This window comes from Bufo gargarizans, chromosome 4, assembly GCF_014858855.1.
Source record: "Bufo gargarizans isolate SCDJY-AF-19 chromosome 4, ASM1485885v1, whole genome shotgun sequence".
Lineage (NCBI taxonomy): Eukaryota > Metazoa > Chordata > Amphibia > Anura > Bufonidae > Bufo > Bufo gargarizans.
This window is the reverse complement of record NC_058083.1, coordinates 433,550,701-433,575,949: the sequence shown is the minus strand read 5'-3', so window position 1 is coordinate 433,575,949 and position 25,249 is coordinate 433,550,701. Positions and strand designations below refer to the sequence as shown.

Genomic DNA, 25,249 nt, shown 5'->3' with positions numbered 1-25,249 from the left:
GGTGCCGGGGGGAGCAAGGAGAGCAGACTTTAAACTTTTCAGGGATCTCTGGTGTTGTCTGTGGATGGGGGGAGGAAGCCGAGGACTACATTCTCCTAGATGATGAGCAGGAGCCAGGGCGCTCCACCACTTCCAGTTTAGTGCAAATGGGGGGGCCTTCATGCTCCAGTGTTTGAAGAGGGACCCCTGTATAAAAAGCATAAAGGCCAAGAACCAGTACTGGGGGACAACTTACTTGGACCCCTGGTTCCAACACAAAATGGCGGACATGTTACCATCAGAGGGCTGTCAGAATGAAGCATTTCAGGCCTTGCTGTGAGATGCTGCATTCTGCTGTTGCAGGTGCTGGCAGAGGAATTTCCACCCACAGAGAAACCGCTGTAGGTAGCAATCCTACCACGCATGCAAGAAGAGGGTGGTTTGAAAAAATGTGCTGGTCACTTCAGATATGAGATTATTCTTGCGGCCGACCCATCGACAACTGATCTCCTCCAGATCCTCAGGGAACGCCTAGACCGACAGGTGTCCTACTACATCGGGTTAACGTCTGATGTGGATGCTCTGAGAAGCGAGGAACCCCTGGACTACTGGGTGCGCAGACTTGACCTGTGGCCAGAGCTGGCACAATTTGCCATGGAACTCTTGGCTTGCCCCTCATCCAGTGTCCTGTCCAAAAGGGCATTCAGTGCAGCAAGGGGGATCGTGACTGAGCACACGCACCTAGCTCCCGACAGTGTGGACTACCTCACATTTCTAAATGAATGAGGCATGGATCTTGGAGGAATTCAACACCTGTGACCTCATGTAATTTGACTTTCCTCATGCCAGCCCACACATCTGCCACCACTCAGAACAAATAATGGTCCCTGTCTTATGTAAATACAGCGACATAAGGCCTTTTCTGTCCAGTTATTACCTAATGGTTGGTCTCTGAGGAATGCAACACCTGTGACATCCACATGTAACTGAATTTTGTCATGCCAGCCCACACATCCGCCACGACCCAGAATAAAGAGTGGTCCTTGCCTTATGTATATACAGCGGCATAAGGCCTTTTATGTCAGGTGAATGCCTAACTTGGGGCCTGTACTGGCTGACTCAGTCTAAGACAGCAGCACTATGCTGTCTGTGTAGGCTGCAGGGATAAAGTCACCCTCCCTCCCACCTCTGCAGCTTACAGAAGTTGCTTTTGAACTTCATTTTTTTTTTTCCATCCCTGTTGGCTAAGGAGTGGGAGGGAGCAGGGTTTTAACGCCTTAGGGACACAGCATTATTTCACCTTAAGGACCAGGCCATTTGCTAATCTGACCAGTGGCACTTCAAGTGCTGATAACTTTAAAACGCTTGGACTTATCCAGGCCATTCTGAGATTTTTTGTCACATATTGTACTTCATGACACTGGTAAAATGAAGTAAAAAAAAAAAGTCCTTTTTATTTATTAAATACCAAATTTACCCAAAATTTGTAAATTGCAAATGTCCAAGTTTCAATTTCTCTAATGCTATAATGCATCGTAATACCTACACAAATAGTTATTACTTTACATTCCCCATATGTCTACTTCATGTTTGGATCAATTTGGGAGATATATTCTTTTTTTGGGGGGATGTTACAAGGCTTAGTTTAGAAGCAAGTCTTGAAATTTTTCTGAAATTTTCAAAAACCCACTTTTTAGGGACCTGAAGTCACTTTGTGAGACTTGCATAATAGAAACCCACCCAAAAATGACCCCATTCTAGAAACTACACCCCTCTAGGTATTCAAAACTGATTTTACAAACGTCGTTAACCCTTTAGGTGTTCCACAAGAGTTAATGGCAAATGGTGATTAAAATTTGAGCATTTCAATTTTTGGGCAAATTTTCCATTTTAATCAATTTTTCCAGTAACAAAGCAAGGGTTAACAGCCAAACAAAATGCTAGATTTATTGCCCTGATTTCTGTAGTTGGCAGAAACACCCCATAAGTGGCCGTAAACTACTGTACGGGCACACAGTAGGGCGTAGAGGGAAAGGTGCGCCATATGGTTTTTGGAAGGCAGATTTTGCTGGACTTTGTGTCAAAAAATAAATAAATAAATGTCCCATTTGAAGCACCCCTAGAGTAGAAACTCCATAAAAGTGACCCCATCTAAGAAACTACACCCCTCAAGGTATTAAACTAATTTTACAAACTTTGTTAACCCTTTAGGTGCTCCAAGATTTAATGGCAAATAGAGATAAAATTTTGAAATTGTAACTTTTTTGGCAGATTTTCCATTTTAATTTTTTTTTCAGTTAGAAAGTAAGAGTTAACAGCCAAACAAAACAATATTTATGGCTCTGATTCTGTAGTTTACAGAAACACCCCATATGTGGTCGTAAACCGCTGTACGGGCTCACGGCAGGGTGCAGAAGGAAAGGAATGCCATACGGTTTTGGAAGGCAGATTTTGCTGGACCAGGTTTTTTTTTTTTTTTTTTTTTTTTTTTTTTTTTTTCATAAAATGTCCCATTTGAAGCCCCCCTGATGCACCCTGCCGTGAGCCTGTACAGAAACTCCAAAAAAGTGACCCCATTTTAGAAACTATGGGATAGGTTGGCAGTATTGTTGGTACTAGTTTAGGGTACATATGATTTTTGGTTGCTCTATATTACACTTTTTGTGAGGCGAGTATATTTATAGAGCGGGTTGTCACGGACGCGGTGATACCTAATATGTATACTCTTACATAAAAAAAAAAATAAAGTTTTACACAATTTCATTTTATCTATGTTCTGAGAGCCTTTGTTTTTCAGTTTTTTGGCGATTATCTTAGGTAGGGTCTCATTTTTTGCGGGATGAGGACTGATTTAGTAAATTTTATTTTATTTTTTTATCTCTTTTATTACCCTTTTTTGGGGAAGTAAGGTGGGCAAAATTTCAAGGTCATTGTAACGAGCCCCTGCTCGCTCTATTCTGCTCTCACGGCACTCCCTGATGTGACCACAATATCTGCTGGTTCCGCCGGTCAGGCTGTATGTGAGTTCAAACTGACAAAATTATTTATTGAATGCATCACATATATTTATATTGACAGTTGGAACACCGCTTTCAATTGGAAAATTGGAAAACCTCCTATGGCTATGCAAATGAGGTAAGCAGAGATTAGTTCAAGAGCTTGGCTGGGAGGCAGATGGGTGTGGCCATTGTCGCAGGGATTCAAACTATGACATTCATCATTTATTTTTATGGAAAAAGAATAGAAGTGGGGCATTCTCTAAAAGTATAGGGATCTTTTATTACACATCACAAAAATAGAAAAACAATCACAGTATAATATCAGCGATAAAATAGGAGAGCAGATAAAATGTTGGTCCTAACAATAGTATAAAAAATAATGAACTAAAAAGATAAAAATATATTAAATTCAACAGTATCAATATAAATATATATATATATATATTTATTTTTTTGAGGATAGGATGTTATATTCAGATATTTAATAGTAATGTTCACTAATCTTATTCTGATGTATAGTTCCATACACGGTAATCCACTCCGGCAACCAGTCCTTTATAACAGGTCTCTAGTATATAAAGGTCAGAGTCCCAAGCGTATGCAGCTGCTTATACGCACAGCGGCGTCCCGCTGTATTGATAGGAGGCGATCGCTTTAGGTGGGATATGCAAGGTCTTACCCGAGGATCCTTTGCGCTGGATGGTAGCCCCTTGACTCGGCGTGTTGCTCCTGACTCCGGTCTCAAGGGTTGGTATCCAGATTCGAATTTGGCGCCAGTAGAGATGTTTGCTACACGTGGTTGGATTGTCTTACGTGTAGTAACGTTTGTATACTCCGGCAATTCGCTGACCATAAGATAATCTTCAGGCTTCCTCAGACTTGCAGTCCCTCTCCTCTTGGTGGGGGGGATACCAGATGCGTTCGGGGATTTACATGAAAGACCTCTTCCTCAGTGGAGAAATATCACATTTATTTTTATGGCATTCGGATAAAGTAACATGACCGTTTTAAAGATCAGGTCATTGCGGACTCGGCGATGCCTAATCTGTGTAGGGAATTTAAATTTAAATTTTTTTTTTTTTTTTTTTTAATCAGTGATGTGTTTTTTTTTTTTTTTTTTTTGTTTTTTTTTTTTCCCCAGACCCACTTGGTTCTTGAAGATCCAGTGGGTCTGTCTGTATAATACAGTACACTATGTAGTGTACTGTATTTTATTTGCACTTTGAACAGATCTATGCCTTTAGCACCATGGACAGAAGGATGCCTGAGAAGGCGTCCAGTTGCCATGGGAACCTTCCCAGTCTGCCACAACTGAGCAGACAGGGAAGGGTAAGGAGGGGAGCTCCCTCCCTCTGTGACCCCATCCTGTCTGGGGGCTGCAAAGGTACAGCAGCCCCCCCGTATGGACCGCTGTATGGAAAGGGTTAAATGGCTGACATTGCAGCACAGATGTCAGCCATTGATACCAGAGTGTCAGCAATCTGCTGACACTCTGGTATAACCACTGCACACCAATGAATATTCTAGAGGAGGCAGGCGGGGGATCGCGATCCCGCCTGCAACACCTCCCCTGCACCACCTGCCGGCATAATAATCATTCAGGGGTGCAGGGGGGGGGGTGAAATCAATATTTTCTGCATTTTAAAGTTTCTGATCCCTGCGGTCACGGACCGCAAGGGGGATCAGAAACTGCAGAAAGCGCAGCAAACCACAGGTCTGAATTGACCTGCCATTGCCGACATGGGGGGGGGGGGGGGGGTGCATCTAGCCAAGATGCCTGCTCAATGATTTGAGCAGGCACCAGGTTCCGATCACCGCCCGCCGGGCGGCAGTGATCGGAACCATACATGACGTACAGGTACGTCATGTGTCCTGTAGAGGTTCAGTTCATATTTTGAGGGTGGACACACTGTGGCAGGGGGCGTGTCTGGGCTCATTTGCATACCAGATAAACTGGATTTTCAGAGGATAAAAACATCTATTGCTGGAACAAAGGCACATCTTGAAATAAGGTACTAAGTGCTATTAGGCCATGGCTTCACTTCAATAACTATTATCCTGGTGACAGATTTCCTTTTAAAACTTATCTACAGCAGTGAAAATAAATGGCTGGGTTGTTATGGAAACCTGGAGTAAAACTATGTGGAGACTGAAGGACCTGCAAGCTTCTATTGGCTGATTAAAGGTCATGTGACCAAGCTTCTATTGGCTAATGCATTTTTTGGGAATATCTCAGGACCTGTACGTCCTAGAGACCTGGTCTAAAATCTTCCAGGACACCTGATGTACCTGTGTGCATATATATACTAGTGTATTATACTGTGCCCTGTATTTCCCAGTTAAAAAATGATCCTTGGGAAACAGTCCTCATCCCTGACCACCAGGACCAGGTAGCGTCAGTACATGGCGGCTTCCCTCTCCGCCACTCTGCTCCGCTGTGTACTGGTGCTTATTCTGACACTAGGGCTGGGTTCACATCCCCTTTGACATCCATCTAATGCATAACAAAAAAAAGTATGCGTTAACAGATGCCTCAGACTGATGCTGTTCAGTGGCGTCCCTTCACCATACAGTACCACGGTAGAAAAAAAATTGCATTAACGTGTGTGTGTGTGTATATATGTACATACATTTTTTTTATGATGGACTCTGCAGGATACAAAAAACATGGAGTGCTGCACATTTGTATACATCAAACCAATAGGAAATAAAACAAATTCTAGGCTCCAGAAGGGCATAAGACACCTAAAAATGGCCCCTGATTTAAAATACATGTTGTGGGACTACTTGTGTACTAGAAGTGTTTGCTGGCTGCAAATATGACCTGAAGGTTTTTCAGGTTCGCCTTTTACTAAAGTGAATAGGGCCCGCCACGAACACACGTTTTGTGAACCCTTGATCGCGTTCCCGAATCGTCCCGGGCGATGTTCATCCATCACTAGTTAAGACCAGCAAGTGTGGCTTGAGTTCTAAACGTCTGCCATCTTCTGAGACTAAACTTTTGTGTAAAGACTGTACCGCATTGGTTGTTAAGTCTGAATTGTGTTTTAGGACATTAAATCTGAACTTCCTCCTTAACTATAATTTGCCCTGGCCTCCCAGGAATCCTCTCCCTCCCCATAGACTGGCCTTTTTCTAAGGATCATATTAATGTGAGAAATGACTGATTCGTTAAATCCTGATATCTTGGATAACACTCAGGAGTCTGACTAAGATAACGAATATAAGATTTCTGTTTAACCCTGACACAGAGGAATTAATTAAAGCTATAAGGGCCATGATCTGGGCTTCTTTGAATCTCCATTCTGATCTATTCAGGAAGATGTTTTTTTTTTTTTTTTTTTTTTTTTTTTTTTTGTTTGCCGGGTCTGGGGAGAAGCATAGATCTGGGTATCAGATACCGGATAGCATACAGAAACTAGAACTAAATGGGGGAAAAACTTTTTAAACTTTTTTTTTTTTTTTTTTTTTTTTCATAGCCCATGGCTTTAAGATGGTATCCCTTTTGATAATGTAGAGTGAAAAGACTGGGAGTCTATCCCTAGGGTTGTAGACTCCTGTAGCCAAAGTTGAAAAATGCACAGTTCTTCCTTTTGAGGATGCTGCACAATTAAAGGACCCTATGCACAGGAAGGCCTCCTTAAAACATGGGAAGCCATGGAAATTTTTTTATTTATTTTTTTTAACCTGGAGTAGCTGCAACATGTGTGGCTCGTACCTTAAGTCTGGTTGGAGCAACTGGAGCTCCACTTGATTAATAAAACCCCAAGGGAGCAGATCTTGGACAGCTTTCCCCTGCTAAAAATGGTCACTAGTTTTCTAGCAGCCTTACGGACGGTGGAGGAGTGTATCTGCTCGTATGGCTGTACTATCTAATTCAGAGTCCTATGGTTGAAAGCCTGGTCTGGGAATATATCTAAGAACTAATTTCTCTTCCATTCTATGGCCAATATGTCTTTTGTCCCGACCATGATAAGATCTTGGAGAATGCTACCGATCGTAAAAAGGCTTTTCTGAAGATGGATCTAGAGGCAATTTTTTCAGAATGGACAATAGCATTAAGATATCAAGTTGGATAGGAGAAAATCTGGGCGGTAGAGCTATGCAAAAGGGAAGGAACTTGCTTTTTAATCCCAATAAGGGAGAACCTTCCTCTTCCAAACAATGACTGCATGGGGGTTTGGTGGAAGACTCTGCTCCTTCATAGATACCTGGGAGCAAGTAATTGCAGATCCTTATATCCCAAGTATTATAAGAGAAGGTTATGCAATAGAGTTGGCATCCATTACCCCACAGAAATTCACCTTAACGCAGCTTCCCTTACAGTTGTTAAAAATAATAGCAGTCAGGCATCACTAAGGCTACTTTCACACTTGCGCTTGATCGGATCCGTTCTGAACGGATCCGATCATATTAATGCAGACTGAGGCTCCATTCAGTACGGATCCGTCTGCATTAATAACTTAGAAAAATTTCTAAGTGCGCAAGTAGCCTGAGCGGATCCGTTCAGACTTTCCATGTAAAGTCAATGGGGGACGGATCCGCTTGAAGATTGAGCCATATGGTGTCATCTTCAAGCGGATCCGTTCCCATTGACTTACATTGTAAGTCTGAACGGATCCGCACGGCCAGGCGGACAGCTGAACGCTGCAAGCAGCATTCAGCTGCCCGCCTGGCCGTGCGGAGGCTGAACGCCGCCAGACTGATGCAGTCTGAGCGGATCCGCTCCATTCAGACTGCATCAGGGCTGGACGGAGGCGTTCGGGTCCGCTCGTGAGCTCCTTCAAACGGAGCTCACGAGCGGACCGACGAACGCAAGTGTGAAAGTAGCCTAACCTGATCAATCACTGTTTTTGGTAGAAATGATATTTCTACATGGCAAACTTACTAGCGGGTGTAATAGAAATCCAACAGTCATGACATGCATGCTGCAAGGGGCATGTTCAAAATAATAGCAGTGTGGAGTTCAATTAGTGAGGTCATTCATTCTTTGAAAAACAGGTGGAAATTATCACCCTTATTTAAGGATGGAAGGCACCAAATGTTGTACATGCTGGTTACAGTGCATTTCTCTCAAATTCTGCGGAATTGGGTTGTTCCAGACATTGTTCAGAAGAACAGTGTACCTTAATTAAAAAGTTGATTGGAGAGGGGAAAAGATATAAAGAATTGCAGAAAATGATAGGCTGCTCAGCTAAAATGACCGCAAATGCATTAAAATGGCAAAGCCTGAAAGACGTGTAAAAGTGAGAAACTACCATTCGAATGGATAGAAGAATAGCCAAACTCAGCCAACAATTAGATCTAGGAAGATCACAGAAGGTCTAAAGTTACCTGTGAGTACTGTTACAATTAGAGGACTCGTATGTAAAGCCAAGCTAGCTGCAAGAAGCCTCTGCAAAGTCCCACTGTTAAAGACATGTGCTGAAGAGGTTACAATTTGCCAAGAGCACATTGACTTTTCTAAAGAGAAATGGCACAACATTTTGTGGACTGATTGAAAGTAAGATTCTTTTTTGGTCTAGTGGCCAGAGATGGTTTGTCAGACGACCCACTGCCCCCCCCCCCCCTTCCCAAACACTGAATTCAAGGCACAGTACACTGAAGACGGTGAAGCATGGTGGCTCAAGCATCATGATATGGGGATTTTTCTCATACTACGGTGTTGGGCCTATTTATCGCATACCAGGGATCATGGATCCGTTTGAATACATCAGAATACTTGCCGAGGTCATGCTGCCTTATGCTGAAGAGGAAATGCTCCTGAAATGGGTGTTCCAACAAGACAACGACACCAAACATGCTAGTAAACGTGCAACATCTTGGTTCCAGACCAACAAGATTGATGTTAAGGAGTGGCCAGCCCAATCCCTGGATCAGTGGCAGATGCACCTCCCGAGTCCAGGCTCTGTACTTTCCCGGGCAATAGGAGATTATGGGGACCCTGTGTCCCCACCCATATGGATCGCACTCGTACCTCACATCCAGTGACGTCTCCTTTGATGTAGATGATCTTTCTTCATCTTCTCCATTCAGACTAGACCACCATTTCTTTCAGCTATCATCTCTGCAGAGTTAGACATCATAGTTTCCTACATTTCCTCCCACCTTCTCAACATCCCACCATGCACCCCCAATACTGAGATGCTGTGCCCCCAAAACTATACTATAGAAACAGAAACCCCCTGAAAATACTAATTACAGAGTGCCATTTCAATAATTATTGGAACACAATGCTAAGGTACAAAAATGTGTATTTCCGCATTTTGAAGCGGCTCTGACTTTCTGAGCACCTGTCATGTTTCTTGAGGTACTAGAATGCCAGGATAGTATAAATACCCCCCAATGACCCCATTTTAGAAAGAAGACACCCCAAAGTATTCGCGGAGGGGCATGGTGAGCTTTTGTATGATTTTAAATTTTTTTGCAAGTTAGCGGAAAATGACACTTTCTGAGGGGAAAAAAATAAGTTTCCATTTCTGCTAACTTCTGGCAAAAAAAAAAAAAATCTCCCACGGACTCACTATGCCCCTCAGTGAATACTTTCCGAAATGGGGTCATTTGTGGGGTGTGTTTTACTGTTCTGGCATTTTGGGCGGGGCTAAATTGTGCGCAACCCTGTAAAGCCTAAAGGTACTCGTTGGACTTTCGGCCCCTTTACGCACCTAGGCTGCAAAAGTGTCACACATGGTATTGCTGTACTCAGATGTAGTAGGGCAATGTGTTTTGGGGTGTATTTTTACATATTTCTCTCACCCAGCATGGGTATATCTCTGTAAATTGACAACTTTGTATAACATAGATAAAAAATAAAAATAAAAAAATTGTCATTTACAGCGATTTCTCTCACAGTATAGGTATATGTAAAAATACACCCCAAAACGCATTGCCCTACTTCTGAGTACGGCGATACCACATGTGTGACACTTTGCAGCCTAGGTGCACAAAGGGGCCCAAATTCCAATGAGTACCTTTAGGATTTCACAGGGCATTTTACACATTTGGATTCCAAACTACTTCTCACGCTTAAGGGCCCCTAAAATGCCAGGGCAGTATAAATACCCCACAAGTGACCCCATTTGGCAAGACACCCCAAGGTATTCTGTGAGGGGTATGGTGAGTTCATGTAAGATAAAAAAATAAATAAATCACAAGTTAGTGGAATATGACGTGTGCGTGTGTTTTAGGGGGTATTCCTCTGAGACTATCCGAGAAAAAGAGCACGCCTGCCTAGTAAAAAGGAGTGCTTGTGACGTAAAGCTGCGATCGCTAATAAAGATCCAAAAAGCTAAAAAGTGATCTTTATAGCGCCGCAGCAATTTTACTGTTTTTTGCAGTGATCAGAAAAAAAAAAAATTCGGTCACTACGGTGGGGCGTACTGAAAGCAAGTGTGGGCACAAGATCAGGCCTGATCGGCGAACACCGCGTTTTTTTAGAGCCTAAGGTGACCCTAATGTACTGATATAGATCTGATTGCAATCAGTCTTGAACACTTACAGGTACTATATAGTACTAGTGCTGATTAGCGACAGCGATGACGCTAATCAGTGACTGCAGTGGGCTGGACACTAACTACCTAACAAGTAGCTAGCTAACTGGCGGTGATAAGGGACCCTTACAGAGGGGTGATCAGGGGTTAATAAGTGACGGGGGGTGTAATTGTGTGTGTGTGTGTGTGTGTGGGGGGGGTGCTTGGTGCTACTTACAGAGCTGCCTGTGTCCTCTGGTGGTCGATCCAAGCAAAAGGGACCACCAGAGGAGCAGGTAGCGGGTATATCAGACGCTATTTACAGAATAGCGTCTGATATACCTATTTTGTTTTAAAAATCTACAGCCTGCCAGCCAATGATCAGCACTGGCAGGCTGTAGTTAAACTTGTATACTGCGCGATCCTGTGAGCGCGTGTTCACAGGAAATCTCAGGTCTCACGAGATGACTCCAATAGGCGTCAGACCTGAGAGTGCTGTTGTCTGGATGCCTATCGGCATTACTGTGACGGCAAGTGGTTAATATAGAGAATAGCGCTAAACTAGATACTCGGGGGTGGGGGGGAGCAATTCCCATTTTTCCTCCTTCCCCCCCTTGGATCCCCAATGCCCTGGACCTTAATCCAATAGAAAACTTGTAGGGTGACATCAAAAATGCGGTTTGAGGCAAAACCAAGTAATAAAGAACTGTGGAATGTAGTCCAATCATCCTGGGCTGGAATACCTGTTCACAGGGGCCAGAAGTTGGTTGACTCCATGCAACACAGATGTACAGCAGTTCTCAGGAACAGTGGTTATACAACTAAATATTTAAGTGATTCAAAGGAAAGTAAAATCTTTAAACATTTTTCAGTTTATATAGTGAATGTTTGTATTCATTACAAACTCAAACATTGCTATTTAAGGCTACTTTCTCACTTGCGCTTGATCGGATCCGTTCTGAACGGATCCGATCATATTAATGCAGACGGAGGCTCCATTCAGTACGGATCCGTCTGCATTAATAACTTAGAAAAATTTCTAAGTGCGCAAGATGCCTGAGCGGATCCGTTCAGACTTTCAATGTAAAGTCAATGGGGACGGATCCGCTTGAAGATTGAGCCATGTGGTGTCATCTTCAAGCGGATCCGTTCCCATTGACTTACATTGTAAGTCTGAACGGATCCGCACGGCCAGGCGGACAGCTGAACGCCGCCAGACTGATGCAGTCTGAGCGGATCCGCTCCATTCAGACTGCATCAGGGCTGGACGGAGGCGTTCGGGTCCGCTCGTGAGCTCCTTCAAATGGAGCTCACGAGCGGACCGACGAACGCAAGTGTGAAAGTAGCCTAAGTCTATTTATTTATTTTTTATTTATTTTTTTACGCAACTGTATAGCAAATGCCCTTTCTACTGCTCCTAGGCATAATTAGTTCTCCTATGCCGACAATGTGTTCCCAGCAGGCAAATGGGAAGTGGTCACTATTCCCCCATTTCTAGCATGGAAACAGCAGATTCAGAACTATAATAAATCTGAAGTCCCTAAACAAATATTTCACCTATCACAGATTCAAGATGGAAACGGTAAGGTCTGCAGTAAAGCTGATCAAGACAGGAGCTATGATGTCCACAATGGATCTCAAGAATGCTTATTTTCACATCCCAATGCAGAAAATACCTAAGATTTGCAGTACAGTTGGAAGGAAGGATTTATCATTATCAATTTAACTGCCTTCCTTTTGGAATCTCTTCTGCCCGCATCTTCTCCAAGATCATGGCGAAGGTAGTGGCCTACTGAAGTCAGAAAGGGATACTGGTAGTTCTGTATTGGGACAATCTTTTGTTCATAGCAGAAAATACTGATCTTTTCCATCTTCAGGCCCTGGGCTGGATAGTCAATTGGGAAAAATCCAACCTCCTGGGCATTCTTCTAGAAATTCTCCAGAAATCCTTTTCGTCTCCCCTAAAGAATCAGGATCTAAAACTCTGAGCAAGTGGGTTTCTTTAGGAATTGCTGGATTCTGAGGGCAAGAAGATTCTACAATGCCTCTCATCCTGCATTCCCGTGGTTGCCTGGGGTCAATACTAGAGATGAGCGGCAGGGGTCATATTTGAATTCGCGATATTATCGCAAATATTTAGTAGAATATTTGCAAATTTTTTTTTTTTATTTAAATTTTTTTTACTCAAAAAATCGGCAAGGTAATCGTGTAATATGTGAATTTTTGGAATGCGAATTTTTCAACTTGCAACTATTAGACAGAAAATTATAGCACTATAGTAGCTAAATTGCTCTATTTGTTTTTTTTCGAATATTCGCTATATTGCTATATATTCTTGTTTTAGATTACGAATAATAGAAAAATGAAGTTATAGCAATATAGCAAATATTCAAAAGAAAAACTAATATAGCGCAATTAATTTAGCTAATATAGTGCTATACTCTTTGTCTAATAGTTGTAAGTTGAGAAATTCGCATTGCAAACATTCTGAAACACTACTCCTAAAGTAAAATATACTGCAGCCTTCTCATTGGCCCGCAAGCACTGAAATTGAGTGTTTTGGCCAGTTTGACATTGATTTTGATCATTTCAGTCATCTTGTTTACAATTAAATCAGAGGCACTTGAAGTCAGACAAATATAACATAATATTTATAATGAAATAACCACAAATGTATTTTCTGTGCTCACATCATTATCAGTTTTATTCAACCCCCAAGTGACATTCAATCTTAGTACTTGGTACAACATCCTTTCCAGGACGTCCCTCCATGACAGTACCCACTGGAGGATTTCCTATTGGATCTCTGTAGGGACAGGAAGCATGAGAGGTTAAAAGGCCCCTCCCACCAGTGTTCTTCCTGTCCCTACGGAGATGGGAGCAGTGAGGAGGAATCCCTGCTTAGGTGTAGGGAGAAACACTAGGCTGAGGCTGGTCGAGGGGCTTATGCCTCCTCTTCAGCCTCAGACATGACCTAAAGCTAGCACCCCTCTGGGAAGGGGTCCCCTAGCACTCCTGGTACCTTTCTTTCCTCAGGATCCAAGCGGCAGTATCAGGACGCTGTTGTCGCTTCTCTGGTAGAGCTCTGGGCACAGCGGCGGCTCTGGCGCTCTTCTGATGCGGACTGTGTCACTTCCTATGCAACCGGAAGTGACGCAGAGAAGCCTAGGGTCTGAGGCCTCGCATGAGGGGTTGATTCTTCTGTGAATGAGTCCCCCAGAAGAGGCGGCGACGAGGGCAGGGCCAGGATGGTAAGTCCTTTTTAAGAGATGATGTTAAGCTACATCCATCATGGAGGCCCAGGCTTTGAGTAAGCTAGATGCTCCTGCTGACCCCCCTCGTCCAGGGTATTTTAGTAGTGTCCGCTTGTTAGGTGTATCTCCTGCTTGCCCAGTTATATATCTCCTTCTCCCCCTGTTTAAGGTGGAAAAGGGGACTGGACATAGACCGCATGGGGACTCCAAGAAGAAAGCTAAAAAGTGCGCAACTTGCACTAAGAAGCTATCCGAGTCATATAAGAAGGCCCTATGTACAGATTGCTTAGCGAAGAGTCTGAAGGAGGAACAACCTTTCTTTTTGGAGGAGCTAAGAACCATAGTGAGGGAAGAAGTACAGGTGGCAGGGATGAGTCAGCCCCCTTCCCTTCCAGTCCCCTCTTCCCCACCGGCCAAACATTCCAGGGTACAGTTGGCTTCGGATTCCGAGGAAGAACCCGGGTACCCTTCGGACGAATTGGAGGAAGACTATCCCCCTTCCATGGCGGAGGAACCAAGAAGATATCTGTTTTCCACAGAGCATCTGGACTCGCTCCTAACAGCAGTGAGACAAACCATGGCGGTAGAGGAAGAACAAAAACGTACAGTGCAGGACGAGATGTTCGGCGGATTAAGAGCCAGGAAGAGGAAACTCTTTCCTGTGAATTCTTACTTGCAAGATCTAATTAAAGATGAATGGGATGAGGGTGACAAGAAGCTCTATGTGCCCAGGGAATTTAAGAGCAGGCTGATCTTCAACCCAGAAGAAACAAAACTTTGGGACGAGATACCGAAAGTCGACATTCAGGTGGCCAAGGTTCTGAAGAAGACGTCCATACCGTTTGAAGATTCCTCACAGTTAAAAGAGCCCATGGATCGGAAAATGGATGGACTTCTGAAGAAAGCCTGGGAATCTTCTGCAGTCACCATAAATCCCAATATTGCAGCAACCTCAGTAGCCTGCGCCATGTGTCTATGGCTAGAGCAACTAGAAAATCATAAGATGAAAACATCCAGGGAGGAAATCTTAGAATCCTTACCTTTTATTAAAGTTGGCAGCGTCTTTTATGGCGGATGCCTCTGCAGAATCAATTCAGTTCGCAGCAAAAAATGACGCACCCACAAATACGGCGAGACGAGCCCTCTGGCTCAAATCTTGGACAGGGGACATTGCCTCTAAGAATAAACTATGTGCAATCCCCTTTACTGGAGCATATCTTTTTTGGTCAGGTCCTCGATTCCATTCTGGAAAGTGCAGCTGACAAAAAAAAGGGATTCCCGGAGGAAAAAGTAAAAAAAAGCTGCAGCCCTTTCATAAAACCTCCAAACAGTTTACAACCTCAGAGGGGGAAAAGGTAAAACAGGTAGATGGAGCTACCCCAAAGGAGGAAGAGGTAGGGGTTTCCTCTTCAACCCAAACTGTGGCTCAGGCAAACAATGACATCAGGCCAGTCGGGGGCAGACTCCACTTATTCTGGGAATCCTGGACTTGGGTCACCCAGAATCAGTGGATCCTCAACACCATCCGGGAGGGAGTGAAATTAGACTTTCGCAGTCCTCCCCCGCGAAGATTTCTCACTACAAAATTCCAATCGGAGGTTCAACAAAATCAATTATGTCTGGGCTTGCAGAAGCTAATAAAACTGAATGCTATAGTCAAGGTCCCAGAGGATCAGAAATGCTTGGGTCATTATTCAAGGCTCTTTCTAATAAAGAAACCAGATGGAACCTTCAGGACGATTATCAACCTGAAAACCCTGAACAAGTCATTAGCTTACCACAGATTCAAGATGGAATCCATAAAGTCATCAATCCTATTCATTTCAGTAGGAGATCTCCTATGTACTATGGACTTGAAGGATGCCTTCATCCGCTATACCAAAAATATATCTCGGGTTTGCAATCATCCAGAAGGGGACAGTCCTTCATTACCAGTTCCAGTGTCTTCCATTTGGAATATCCTCGGCACCTCGCATCTTCACAAGTTATCACACAGGCAGTGGCATACCTAAGGCAGCAACATATGAATTGTCCCGTACCTGGACGATTTTCTTCTCATTGCAGAGACTAGACAGGAGTCTAGAAAGCAGTATTCAACAGACCATAGCCCTTTTCAAGGATCTGGGCTGGATAATAAACTACGCCAAATCGGACCTAGTACCAAGTACCAGGAAGCAGTTTCTAGAAGTTCTCTTAGACTCGGAGAAACAGTTTTCCTTCCTTCCAGAGTCAAAACAAGGAAAGATAAAAGATGGGTCCATACACTGAGAGGCTATGCAGGTTCTGGGCCTAATGACATCATGTATCTCGGTGATTCCGTGGGCTCAGTTCCATTCCAGGATCTTACAGATCGCAATCATCATTCCTTAAACTCAAAGATAGTGCTTGCAAAGCAAAATCTAAGTTCTCTATCCTGGTGGCCCAACCCAGAAAATTTAAGAAATGGGGTTGCCTGGAATCCGTCTCCATCCATAGTCATTACCACGGATGCAAGCCAGTGGGGTTGGGGAGCCCATCTGAAAGATCATTTCTTCCAGGGCAGATGGTCCAGCCTGGACAGCCACAGAGCCTCGAACTACAGGGAGCTGAAGGTGGTATGGGAGACTCTAAAGAAGGCGGAACACATTCTCTCCAACCACCACATCAGAATCCTGTCAGACAATGTAACAACTGTTTGTTACCTGAAATGTCAAGGGGGGAACCAGGAACCCTCAGATTCAGGCCTTGTCAAACCAAATATTTCACTGGGCAGAAAAGGAAGTCCTCTCAGTATCTGCAGTTCACCTAAGAGGAGCAGAGAACTCCACTGCAGACTTCCTAAGCAGACACCATCTTGATGCAGGCGAATGGTCCCTAAACCGGGAAGTTTTTCTACAGATCTGCCACCAGTGGGGGTTCCCACAAGTAGACCTATTTGCTTCGAGGAAGAACACCCAGGTGAATTATTTCTTCTCTCTGAATCTGAGAGACAATACGCTAGGGGTAGACGCCTTATCCCAGGACTGGGACATGGCCCTAGTGGACGCCTTTCCTCCATTTCCCTTGATCCCAATTGTCCTGAAGAAACTAAAAACTTGCTCAATGACCCTTATTCTTATAGCTCCTGCCTGGCCGAAGAGAGCCTGGTTCCCGCTGTTGAAGGAATTGCTCCTAAAGGATCCGATAACTCTTCCAGGAAGGACCTTCTCGTAGAGGGGCCCCTGGAACATCCAAACCTCGAGAAACTAAGGTTAACAGCCTGGATCCTGAAAGGCAGATCCTAAAAAGGAAGGGCCTGTCGGATAAGGTAATTTCAACCTTGCAACAAAGCCGCAAACCCATAACCTCGGCCATATATTTAAAAATATGGAAGCCATGATGTAAATTTCTATCAGATTCACATCCAGGGGTCTCAGTCCCATCTATAGGCTGCATTCTGGACTTTTTACAGGCGGGGTTTGATTTGGGCCTAAAACCCAGTACTCTTAAGGTCCAGGTTTCTGCCTTGAGTAGTTTTCTAGACACCCCTCTAGCAGACCACAGGTGGATTAGGAGATTTGTTAAATCCATTTCCAGGATGAGACCAATTATTGGGCAGACAGTACCTCCTTGGGACTTAAATATAGTCTTAGAAGGTCTTTGTAGTTCTCCCTTCGAACCAATTGAGCAGTTATCAGATAAGTTGCTTTCCTTTAAGACAGTCTTTCTCCTAGCTATAACCACAGCACGTAGAATAGGAGAAATTCAAGCCATCTCCATCAGGGAACCATTCTTAAAGATTTTGGATGATTGAGTCATTTTAAAATTAGAACCATCCTTTTTACCAAAAGTGGTATCTCCATTTCATAAAAATCAGGAAATAATTCTTCCCTCCTTTTTGTGCCTCCCCAAGAATGTGTGCAGGAAGAAAAATTTCCCTGTTTAGACGTAAGAAAAACAATACTGGCCTACTTACAGAGAACAGCGTCTTGGAGAAGATCGCAGAACCTTTGTTTTGGAGGAAAGAACAGAGGCAACGCCTCGACACAGACTTTAGCCCGTTGGATCAGAGACACTATTTGCGAGGCTTGCATACAGAAAGGACTTACTTGCCCTTTATCCATAAGAGCCCACGCCACCAGAGCGGTGGCGACTTCGTGGGCAGAAAAAGCGGAGGCTTCAATGGAACAAATTTGCAGGGCCGCTACATGGTCCAGTTTTTCTACCTTTGTTAAACATTATAGACTGGATTCTCTTGCCAACCAGGACCTGGCGTTTGGTCGTAAGGTCCTTCAGGCAGTGGTCCTTCCCCCCCCCCCCCCCCCCCCCTAATTATTAAGCTGGTAGTTCTCCAGTGGGTACTGTCATGGAGGGACGTCCTGAAAACTAAGATTGTCTTACCGGTAAACTGTTTTCCAGGAGTCCAACATGACAGTGCCCGTTAACCCCCCCCCCCCTTTTCCTTTCCGGTTATAGCCAGGATCCATAGATAAATTTTCCAATGTGAGATTAACATGGAAGTTCAAATAAATACTTTGGATCCTATCTGGTGTAGTAATTGGACAGAGACCTACGTGTATCTTCGCCCATTCTTCATGGGCAAAAGCCTCCAGTTCAGTCACATTCTTAGGCTTGCGCGCTGCAACTGCTTTCTTTAAGTCCCACCAGAGGTTCTCAATCGGATTTAAGTCTGGTGACTGCGATGGCCACTTCAAAATGTTCCAGCCTTTAATCTGCAATCATGCTCTAGTGAACTTGGAGGTATGCTTGGGATCATTGTCCTGTTGAAAGGTCCAACGTCTCCCAAGCCTCAGGTTTGTGACGGACTGCATCACATTTTCATCCAATATCTCCTGGTACTGAAGAGAATTTATGGTACCTTGCACACACTGAAGCTTCCCTGTACCTGTAGAAGCAAAACGGCCGCAAAGCATGATTGACCCCCCGCCATGCTTCACAGTAGGCAAGGTGTTCTTTTCTTCATAGGCCTTGTTCTTCCTCTTCCAAACATAGCGTTGATCCATGGGCCCAAACAGTTCTAATTTTGTTTCATCAGTCCACAGAACACTATCCCAAAACCTTTGTGGTTTGTCCACATGACTTTTGGCATACTGCAGTCGACTCTTCTTATTCTTTGGAGACAGCAAGGGGGTGCACCTTGGAGTTCTGGCATGGAGGCCTTCATTACGCAGTGTGCATCTTATTGTCTGAGCTGAAGCTTCAGTACCCACATCTGACAAATCTTTTTTCAGTTCCTCAGCAGTCACACGGGGACTTTTCTCCACTTTGCGCTTCAGGTAGAGCACAACAGTCGAAGTCAACATCTTTCTGCCACGACCAGGTAGCGTTTCAACAGTGCCCTTTGCCTTGAATTTACGAATGATGCTTCCTATGGTGTCTCTTGGTATGTTTAACATCTTTGCAATCTTCTTATAGCCATTGCCCTTCCTGTGAAGAGAAATCGCCTTCTCTTGTCTTCCTGGACCATTCTCTTGACTTCACCATGTTTGTAAACACACCAGTAAATGTCTAGAAGGAGCTGAGTATCAGTCCTTTCTGCTGAATTGGTGCTTATTATGCTTGATTGCTGCTCCTTGCCATCCACAGGTGTTTTCAATACCTGATCGAAAACACTTGCATAAACCTCTGTTCTTAAGAGTAGTAGTCTTTAAGGGGTTGAATAATTGTGTCAATGAGGAAATCGCAAACATTTAATACTGTATTACAAAAATAATAAAAATAATTTGTCATTTTAGTTGCATTTGGTTCTTTAAAAAGTCCTTGTAAGATTTCATTCTGAACACAATCACAAATGTACACTAAATTCCCTAAAACCCTTTACAGCATTGGGGGTTGAATAATTTTGAACACCACTGTATATCACTATACTCGCGAATTTTCAAAGTACCTATATTCACGATAAAAATTTGAATATTCGTGATCAACACTAGTCAATACCACATGACACCTTTTGCAGGACCTCAACCTCAAGAAAATGGAACAGGCCTCAGTCCACCCTGGACCAGAAGATGTCTCTAAACAGAGAGGCAGGGATCGCTTTACAATGGTGGCTCAGACCATCTGTATACCGGGGTATTCTGGAGTCAGGAAAGTGGTTTTTCCATTAATGATGGACGTCGGTTCCTGGGGATAGGGTGACCTTGCAGCCATGGATTCCTTCCAAGAGACTTGGTCTGAACCTCAGAGGAGTGTCGTCCAATTGTAGGGCACTTCGAGCAATATGGGAAGGTCTCAAATCCACACCAACTCGGGCAAGGAATCGTCATGTGCTAGTCCACTTGGACAATTCCACAGCGGTGGCTTTCATCCAGCATCAGGGAGGAATGAGGCACTGACATCTTTAAGACCCCAAGCTGGATTTTTTTTTTTTATAAAATTTTTTTTTCCTGGCCGGAGAATTCCCTCAAAAGTCCCTTTTCAGCAGTGCACCTCAAACTAAGGCTCCCTCAAATTAAGGGTAGAATTCCTGAGTCGACAGACTAGATCCAAGTAAATGGTCTTTGTCAAATGGCCTTTTAGGTGATCCAGGAACATTGGGACAATCCAAGTCTAAATCTGTTCGCCTCAAAGAAACCAAGTTTCCTCAACCAAGCAATACCTGGGTTGGACATCGGATCTAGTTTGTGTGTGGTTTTTTTTTGTTTTTTTGACAGAATCCTCCTGTCGCTTCTGTCTGAGTTACAAGAACAGCCAAGTTTGCATGCTCTGAGTTGTTCTTGTAACTCAGACAGAAACAACAGGAGGATTCTGGGAGTTATAGTTTCAAAACAGCTGGTGTGTCAGAGGTTGCTGATCCCTGCATTATAGGCTTGATGTTTTCGCCAATGAGGACATGGCTTTTGGACGCAAGGTCCTTGGTGCTGTGGTCACTCCCTAAGTTTTATTTCACTTTTAGTTCTCAGGATGTGCTGTCATGGAGATGACTGGGGAAATAAGCATTACACTCACCGGTAATCGGGTTTCCTGGAAGTCTCCATGACACATTTCCCACCCTATTCCATTCCTTTATTTATTTTTCTATGTTATACCATTTATCTGTTAAAATGCACTAGGGATGGGGTTAAACTTTTTTTTTTTTTTTTTTTTTTTTTTTTTTTTTTTGTGTGCTCCTTTTTAGAAAATGAAGTGCTCCCTCAAACTTGCCTCCCAATACCTTTTTTGCCGTGTAACTTTAAACTGTGCTATTTGTAACAACCAGATGACCAGTGTAATTACTACTGTATCCTCAAATTGATTAAATTTTATGCACCAACTGATATATTTTCCTTGTAACATTAATAAAAAGAAAAATTTTAAGGAGTATGGTTGCCATGGACAACTAAGGCTGGGTTCACAATTCAAATCAGAAGAACAGGAAACAACAAACTGGTCTTATATTTTTAAGCATCGGTTATGCACATTTTGCATCTGTCAGCCATTTCTGTCACAGCTCTTCGGAAAATAAAAGGTTGAATCTGGTTGCTATGAGAAACTAAGCCAGTTCTACTGTACACCATTGATAAAGGACTCCATACATTTCCTTTATGAGATTTGGTTATCCAGTGAGGAGTTTTGGAGACTGTAGACAATGTGGCGGCAAGATGTTCTATTATCCCGTATCTGTAAAAGTTCTCATTTTCCAGTCTTGCTTTTTTTTTTTTTATTAGGGCTGAAGATGAGTATGACAGTACCTGTGATGGTATACATGCCATTAAAACCACCCACTGAGAATGCCACAATGTCTTTGTTTGTGCCACATGAAGTGAAGTATCCTGCAAAACCTAGAGACCCTGAGGTTTACCTGGAGCCACTTCCTGCAGCTTCTGTATATGTCAAGTAAGTGATTACCAGTTGAGATCATGGTCCACTTTTTTTTATAAGTGATATGTGGAAAAAATCTAAAACTATGGCTTAGACATTACATGACAACCTGATTATGCCTAAAAAGTAAAGTTTATATGGGCATATCCAATTACTGAGTGACTGGGCTGATTTCTCAGACCTCACTAAAGGCTGAACTTGACAGGTAACGTGCTGCATAAGGGCCTCTGCAGGAGTTTTCAGGCTTTTTTTCGTACGAAAATGTCTAACTTTCAGCTATTTCTTTGCTGCATTTTTGTCCCGTTTTTCTGCGAACAGCGGTGCGGATTTACTAATACTGTCTAAAGGTAAGTGTAAACTCCCAAAAAAGTGCCAATATTCTGCTTTTAAATTAGTCATTCCCCACAAAGCCATTAAAGAGGCAGTCGGACTGTTCAACCCTATTAAGACCCCATTTACACGTCCACAATTTCTTCCCCCCCCCCCCCCCCTCCTTCCTTCCTTTTTTGAAGCCTAGACATCAGCATGATGAGGCCAGAGCTGTATCCTATAGTTGTGTCCAACATGATGAGCCCTAACAGTCAGTTTGCCTGGATTAATGGGGTTGATTATGCTGACAGAGCCTCTTTAGGCCACAATACCTTAATGGCCAACACAAAAAGGTTGGTGTGCAAAAATGTCATAAATGCAAAGCAAGTTGTTCCAAAGCTGATGCATTTTCATGATCTCTGTGGTGATGGATCATGTCATGGACCATGTGGTGAGCACAGTGACTTCATCAAAGGTCCTATTCCTACTACACAGCAAAGATGAAGACAGAAGAGAAGCCGGGCTGCGCGAACAAGTGAATTAAGGGGAGTTAAATATAAATATAAATATAATATATATATATATATATATATATATATATATATATATATATATATATATATATATTATTTTTTTTCTTTATTTTCAGCCCTATTGCACTATGCATTCTGTACTAAGAATGCTATTTTCCCTTATAACCATGTTATAAGGGAAAAGAATACAATTATACACAACACCTAACCCAAACTTCTGTGAAGAAGTTCGGGTTTGGGTACCAAACATGCCGATTTTATTTTTTTTTATTTTTGTTTTTTCTCACGCACGTGCAAAGCGCATTAAAATGTTTTGCACTCGTGCTGAAAAATTTAACATTTTCCCGCAACGCACCTGCTTCTTATCCGGGCCAAAACCATGACTCCTGTGTGAAAGAGGCCTAAAGGCACCCCAACACTCTTGTCTAGAAAAGCTACTCCAGTTTTCCTACTCTGCAACTTTTTAAAGTGTAGTGAAACCCTTAAACACTTTTTTTTTTTTTCTCTATTCACATGGCCATATGCAGGCTTTTTTTTGTGGGACAAGTTGTACTTTCCGACACTGCCATTTAATATCGCATATGATGTAGTGGAAAGCAAGAAATTGCAAAAAACAATTCCACAACACATTTGCGGCATTCGATGTGCAATAAAACTGACTAATTACTTTTATTCTACAGGTCAGTACGAAGCCACCCCCCCCCCCCCCCAAAAAAAAGGGGGGTTACTATAACATGCAGTCGTCTGATTGCTATTATCAAAGACTCTAATGCACTTGCATTGGAATCTATGATTTACTACTTTCCTATGGAGCCCTATTATAGGCAAGGGCTCCATAGGAAATACTGTGCAGCAGACTCCTGTCATTCATAAAGACAGGGGCTGGTGCATACATGCCCTGGCTCCTCCAATCGCCACATGGGGGAGCCAGAGCATAACCGAAAGTGTGCACTTTCGGTTTCAGCGCGATTAGAGGGGGTTAAATGTCCATGATTGGCATTACTACCGGTTGCGGACATGAGCTGCGGGTGTCTGCTAAAAGAAGCAGGAGGCTATGGCATCTGCAGCTGGCAGGAGCGGGCACCATCTTTAAACACCCTCCCCGTGCCATGTACGGCACTGGGCGTGAAGGGGTTAATATGGCTAACCACATGCCCATCCTCCCCATATTTCAAAGCTGGAGTGAGTGAAGTTAAAATGCAAATAGTTGCAACAGCTGAATTTTTATTTTTTTTTAAGCCAGAATTCTGGAATGACTGCATATCAAATAAGGGCCTATATATTTATATCTTCTGGATATTCATGTAAGCTTTCCATTCTTTTTAGGACTTTTGGAGGATATGCCCTAAACACTATGTATGCTGAGCAAGCTAAAGCCCTAGCAGAGAAGCTGAGGATCCTTGGTCTGCAGTTTGATGATACATACTTCATATATGCTCGCTACGATGCTCCCTTTCAAATTTTCAACCGCCATAATGAAGTGTGGTACATGGCAAAGTAAAGTCCTCTCACCCGTGGGGATTTCATCGTTCCTCTGCTCCTCAGCCCTAAATGTGATCCCTATACCATCTTATAATATCTTTTACAAGACATGGTGTTAAATGGTTCTCAAAATTTCTAACAAATGCCTCTGGTAAATCTTGAGCATTGTCTTGTGTATGTAGTAGGCTATCATGAATAGTGCTGTTTTTGTTGCATTCAAATATATTTGTATAACGTGGCTCTTCTTGGTTTATATTGAATCTGTTGCAAACTGATGCAATGCAGATTAATTTCTGAAAAATGAACAAATCCACTATTTTCTAATTTTTAGTTTTTAAAATATTTTATTAGGAAATCTTAGAAATGTCAGCATCGTATACAAGCTAAGTACTTCAAGAAGTGCACAAGCACTGAGCTACATAGTACCTGACATATACAAAAACATGTAGTAATTTATAAAAATAACAGAAAAGTGCAAAAGAGATGACATCAATCACATTCATTGTCTATTTTCTAATTTTTAGATAAAACCCATAAAAATGGTACCCAGTGACATTTTAGTATGAATATTGGTGGGGAAAACATGAGGAAGAGCAACGCATGACACAAAAAGCGGAAGGGCTTGCCCTGATTGGCTCAGACTGACAGCCAATCAGGGGCATAGTTGAGGAAGGTCCTTTTGCTTAGAGCAACATTCTGAAGATTTATCAAAACTGGTGTAAAGGAAAACCAGATTTCACTTTTTTTTTTTTTTTTTTTTTTTTTTTTTTTTCTCTTTTCTTCAGAGCTCCGTTTAAAAAAGGTTAAGCTTTTGACCTGAAAGGATGTTTAGTAGTTTGTGTAATTGCTTTTTGTAAGACACTGCCACAAATGTAGTGTGATAGGGACCATATAAGAAAAGTATAGGAAGAGAATAAGACCCAGTATAATTGGGTAGATTTTTAGCAAATTTTGGTCAGGAAAAGCTGAGTGAAGGGCTGTCACTTGTGTGCAGGTCAGGGCCCCGAAGCTCATCTGGCCTGTGTCCCGTCTGCAGCAGCTGGCTTCTCCTCTGTGTGGTCCTGGTATCTTCACTCTGCTTCAGACAATCACTGGTTTGAGGGGAGGATTTTTTGCCCTAGAAGACACACCGGTCCATAAGACGCACCTGTGTTTTTTAGAGGAGAATAATAAAAAAAAAAATTCAATTACACCTCAGATCAGCCCCCCCCCCCCCCTCATGTCAAATCACCTGTCACATCAGCCCTCACATTTCTCCCCCCTCCATCCATCTTGCCACACTCCCCCCCCCCCCCCCCCCCCCAAAATATCCATCTTGTCACATTTCTCCCTGCGGGCCACACAAACTACTCAGACATTTGTCCACACAGTTACTCACCACCAACAGCTCTGCCTCCAGTCTTCAGACCTCTGCTCCCCAGCCTAGACCAGTTGCTGCTGCCTGC

The 25,249-nt window shown here is 43.1% G+C and overlaps 1 protein-coding gene across 2 annotated transcripts in view; it reads left to right on the top strand.

Annotated features, from left to right (window-relative positions):
* Positions 1-24,029, top strand: part of LOC122934732 (heme-binding protein 2-like) — a 39,311-nt gene extending 15,282 nt beyond the window's left edge. For both annotated transcript variants that reach the window (XM_044290400.1, XM_044290401.1), the window contains 2 exons: positions 21,327-21,495; positions 23,649-24,029. In XM_044290400.1, the coding sequence (XP_044146335.1) occupies positions 21,327-21,495; positions 23,649-23,823 (344 nt within the window). In that variant the 3' untranslated portion in view covers positions 23,824-24,029. The remainder of the gene's footprint in view (positions 1-21,326; positions 21,496-23,648) is intronic.
* The last annotated feature ends 1,220 nt before the right edge of the window (positions 24,030-25,249 follow it).